A 5,239-nucleotide genomic window follows, 5' to 3' on the forward strand; every position below is an offset into this window, starting at 1 on the left:
TGCAATTTCAGATGTCCAAGTAATTCATTGATAAATGTTGTTGGAATTACAGTGGATTGCCTTTTTATTCCTTTATTACTCACATAAAGAAAAGGAAGGAAGGAAGGGGGGTATTTAAGGAAGAAAAAGAGACAAACTTTAACAAAATCTGCAAAGCTAGTTGATACCCTAATAAGAACAGTGTAAAAGGGCCCCACTGCTGACTTTATTATTTAATTTAAAGAAGGTAATATCAAGATGGGAAGGAAGAAGGAGATTGTTGGTTTGTCACTGTCTTTTTTAATCTGTGTAATAATAATTATAAAACAAACGGTTTGTATTCTATCCTATTCTATTCTGTTGAATCTGATGAATCAATCTCATTTAGAGAGAAGAAGAGCTAAGGAAATGGAAAATGGAGGAGGAGAGAATCTAGAGTGTCAAAAACATTACCCATTATTTTCTCTCACGCAAAACAACAAATATTAAATGTGAGAAATATATGTTCACAACTTTCATGTCTCTTCTTATGTAAGTTTCGTTTGTTTTTGTGTCTTTGCTTTTTATGGCTTCTCTCTCTCTATATATCTTCCTTGAGAGAATGGCCCAGCAGCAGATCCATATTCCTCACTTCTTCTCTCCCTCTTTCCAAAATCACCACTTTCTTCTTCTTTCTCCCTTTTAATCACTCTCTTTCTCATCCATTACTTTTGCTTTTCTCTCTCTTTCATATGCTCTCTCTTCTCCATAATGACTCGTTCTCTTCTGGGCTTCTCTGATTATTGGGGTATGTTCTCAAAGCTTTCTCCTTTTTCTTATCTGTTTTTATTGGGTTAATAGATTCTTTGTTGTTGTGATAGTAAAGGAGGAGACTTTGTAAATTTCGAATGGGTGTTCACTGGGGGAATTTGATTGATTTCTATGGCTGCTTGCTACAGAACAGTTTTTTTTCCCCATCTCTTTTTGTGTTTGTGTAGTTGGATTTGTTTTGAAACATGTATTTTGGATTTAAATCTATTATTAGTTCCTTTTTATTTTCTAAGAAAAGCCCAAAAGATGATGTAGGTTGTGGCTCACTCAATGCTGAGATTGCGGATTGCATTTCGGGCTTATGTTCTGTGTAAGCATTTGGCACCAAGTGGTAGATTTGGTTACCTCCTAAATAAATGGGTTTCAGATATTACTTTCTAAGCAATCTGATTCTGATTGCATTCCACGATTTAGATTCTCACTTTCTTGAATTTTTCTACATCTTTTTCCTCTCTCATTCATTCTTCATCTTTTAATGGGTTTTTTTTTTCTTTTCTTCTTCAGTTTTTTCCCCTTCTACTGTTTTCTTATTCTATAAGAAAAAGTTTTGAATGAGGAGGATGAGAAGTTCACAGTTTTTATGAGTTATTAACAGGATTTCAAAAATATGTTTTAGGTACTAGATCATGTATTTGCTAATTCATAGAAGCTGATAGAAAATGAACGGCACAAATTTTCCTTTTACTAAAGCTATTTGTGATTTTCTTGCAGAATTCTTTTCTAATGGAGAAATGCTACTAAGGAAACTTGGGTTTTATTTCATTGAGATATAAACTGGAACTTGTGCTTTTAAATCTCATGACAATGCTGGGAATGCAAGCAGATATGCAGTGCCACTACTTTCCCAGTTATTTTTCAACTAGAGATGTTAATTTAAATGCAAACTGTAGCGTTTGGCCCTCAAGTAATGCTGATAATATCCTGATGAATGGTCACTACTACAATGGGAACTTGGCACCACCATTTCCAGACCAACAGTATTTGGCATACAAGGACAAACTCAAGCAGATTATGCTTCAGCATGAAGCTATATTTAAGAGTCAGGTATATTTTGTACTGACTTTTGTTCTGAAGTGCAGAATCTTGATTCTTATGTATCAATTTGATAATCACATTTCACGTGTTATGGAACCAGACTCTTATTCTGCTAAGCAGATGAATATGAGCATTTTATCACCTAAAAAGACAGAAAAATGGCTAATCTACATATATAAATTTAAACATTTACCTCCTTTTTCAAATGAAAAAAGTACACACATTTGGATCTTTTGGGTCATTCAACACATATCTGAAATGGTTGTTGCAATAGTCTGATTGATTGAGCTTTCTCAATGCTAATGGAAATAATGTATTATTACCCTTATTTATTGATTTCTTGTGAAGTTCAATAGTTTCAATTTGAAAAAACAATTATAGTTGGCTGAGACAAGGAAAAGTGTGCAATTTATTGTACATTTTTAATATACTTTGATGCATATTTGGTTGGTATTGATGTTGGTAAGTTTGGGGAGGTTTTATTGTTCCTTTGGCTTCCAAATATAACATCACTAAGTTCAGTTTTTATCATAATTTCTTATTTTTGTATAATGTGTAAAGTGATAAACTGCATGATTCAGAACTGGCTCTGGTGCCATAGATGTCTATAAACTAGATTTTTTTGCTGTCCTAGGTCCATGAACTCCATCGCCTTTACAACAGACAAAGAGAATTAATGGTTGAAGTGAAAAGGAGCGAGTTTGGTGGACAACACTTGCAGCTGGAAAACTCAACCTCAAATCAAATATTATCAGAAACCTCGTTTGAGTATAAAAAGAAGACATGCATAGTTTCTGCTGTACCCTGGCTGAATCCTACTCATGGTCAATCCTTTGTTCCATCTGCTGAAAACAATTATGTTCAGGGAAATATGGTGTTGGCAGGTAGCAGCAGTGTTCAAACTGAAGGCCACAGAAAAGAGTCCGAATTGGTGGAGTCGAACTGTATAAAAGTTGGTAAAAAGATATTGGATCTGGAACTTCCAGCTTATGAGTACATTGATAGTGAGCCAGAGGAATCTTTGGCTGAGGAAACAAATCCTTCTGAGAATTTGCAGAAGATTGATGTAGAACCATGTCGTGCAATTGATGATGCTTCTTTTTCTTTGAGAACAAAATGCTTTGCTGATTTGAATGAACCCATTAAGCCTGAGGAAGAAGTAGATAGTGAATACAACGGTTTTTTACATCCGGTCCCAGGCTATGTGGAGATCGAACACCAAGATTTGCCTGGGAAAGGAAATTCACAGCTTCAATTTCAAACACAGGTTATCCGAAATACAAACACAACAGAGGATCCTCAATCTTCCCCCGATGTTATGCAGCTGGACAAGGATGATGGTCAACAGGAATTCCTATACGATAATGATGAAGATGATGATGAAGTCGATGGAGTTTGTGAAATTTCACCATCTCTTCTGTTGGATCTGAATAGTGGAAATTTGCTGACCAAAAGGAAATATGAATGTGGTTCATCTTCTCTTTCATCTTTGAGAAAGCATACACTTGATCTTGTGAGGACCCCTATAGTTCAAGCACTTCCATGTTATAGAAGTTCTGCACTCTTGAGTGGAATCTCTAAGCAAAGAAGCCATCAATATGCCGGAGATATTTCTTGCCCTGCAATAAATCTTGAATCTGAACCAGATGACGGCAATAAAAAGCACATTAATGGTTCTATGGATTTGATGTTGACCAGGGATATAGACCTCAATTCCATTTCTCCTTGTTATTCTCCAGATGTGGTTGCCAATGGTTTTTGCCTTGCAGATGTAGAAACGAAATTCAAAGGGTTAACAGAAGAAACCGAATCGAGTAAGAAACTTGACTCGGACTGCATTTCTATGCCTGATTTAGGAGAGCAGCTCATTGCAGGTGATCTAGATTCAGTAAGTAGGCCTGATAACAAGTCCTCAGGGTCTAAATTTCATGTTGACCTCAACTCATACATTAGCGAGGATGAATCTTTGCCACTGCCCTCTCCATCAACAGAAGTAGAGTTGCATGCACCTGAAAGCCCTGAAAACAAGGAGCGGTCTCCACCTAGAGGAGATTCGGACAAAAACCAGCTTGATATGCCTTGTGAACTGTTAATGCTGGAAAATGGGAAACCAGAAGAGGATCTTGTAACAATGGCAGCAGAGGCCATAGTTTCAATTTCATCATCCGAGGTACAAAGTAACTCAACTACCAGTCCATCTGAAGCTCTGAAGGGTGACTTGCTCTATTGGTTTGCGAAGCTAGCTTCTTCTGTAGTAGATGATCCAGATAGTGAATTCGGTGTGGTTTTGTGTTGTAAGAAACCGAATCATCATAACGAGTACTCTACAGATGAGATTGACTCCTTCGAGGCCATGACATTGCAGCTGGAGGAAACAAAGGCAGAAGAGTACTGTTGTAACACTAGCATACAGGAGGAATCAGCTTCATTGGCAAGGAGAGGCCGGACACGAAGGGGAAGGCAGCAGCGGAAGGACTTTCAAAACGAAATCCTCCCAAGTCTCGCCTCTTTGTCAAGGTATGAAGTGAGTGAGGATCTTCAGGCAATAGGAGGGTTAATTGAGGCTGCACAATGCAGCAGTGGTGGAAGAAGAACAGGTAGAAATGGGTGGAGTAGGGGGAGGAGGGGGAGGCCCTCTTTATCTTCGAAGGCGGAAATGGAAACAGAAACGTCACTCTGCATGGCACTGGATCAGCAAAACAGACATGGTGAATGCAGTGTGGAGGAGCGGAATATAATAGACTGGGGGAAGATAACAAGGCGGCGCAGGGGACAGCGATGTCCTGCTAATAATCCACGTCTTATTGTGAGCCAAGTGTAGCGGAAGCTCGCTCGCTTTGGTATTTTGTCACTTTTGGGGTTGACTCAATGGTGAGTGAACCATGACATATTATTGTACATGGAAAATATTACATACTTGATAAGCATCATATAGAAAGACCAAAAGCAGCAAATCTCTAAGCTTTTTGGGTTGAGTTGATAGGGATGGTTTTCATTGGTTTTGTTTTGTACATGCTGCATTGTCTATTCTCTACTATTTCTGAGCTTTCGAAATGGGAATGTTACGACTTACGATACATGGTGATGGTAGCAACTACTCTCAATTTCCTTAGTTCACAATGTTGTTTGATTATTATGTATGAATTGTGATGGCTTTTGGCAACATTTTCATGACCAAGTAACTAAAATGCTGCATTTTCCATGCATCATTCATTGAATGGATGCTCTGTAACTTTTTGGCAGACAGTGATTGGATTGAGCCATAGAATTGTTTATTCATTTGGACACTTCAATCCTCTCACCTCTAATCAATTGTCAATTAATTAGTTGTAAACATCTAATTTTAACAAGAATGCGTGTATATTTAAATACATTTCAAAACAAGATTCTCATAGTTTTTATATAGTCACATGAA

General features: G+C 37.5%; 1 protein-coding gene across 2 annotated transcripts; it reads left to right on the top strand.

Annotated features, from left to right (window-relative positions):
- Positions 1–301: 301 nt before the first annotated feature.
- LOC136232619 (uncharacterized) lies at positions 302–4,936 on the top strand. Of its 2 annotated transcripts, none has more exons than XM_066021857.1 (3): positions 302–766; positions 1,501–1,833; positions 2,459–4,936. In XM_066021857.1, exons 2-3 carry the CDS (start codon positions 1,588–1,590, stop codon positions 4,643–4,645), a joined length of 2,433 nt encoding a protein of 810 aa, XP_065877929.1. In that variant the 5' UTR covers positions 302–766; positions 1,501–1,587; the 3' UTR covers positions 4,646–4,936. The 2 variants fall into 2 exon arrangements, with proteins under 2 accessions (XP_065877929.1, XP_065877938.1); XM_066021866.1 differs by lacking the exon at positions 302–766 and adding an exon at positions 845–1,099.
- The last annotated feature ends 303 nt before the right edge of the window (positions 4,937–5,239 follow it).

The sequence above is a fragment of the Euphorbia lathyris genome, chromosome 1 (genome assembly GCF_963576675.1).
Source record: "Euphorbia lathyris chromosome 1, ddEupLath1.1, whole genome shotgun sequence".
Taxonomy (NCBI): domain Eukaryota; kingdom Viridiplantae; phylum Streptophyta; class Magnoliopsida; order Malpighiales; family Euphorbiaceae; genus Euphorbia; species Euphorbia lathyris.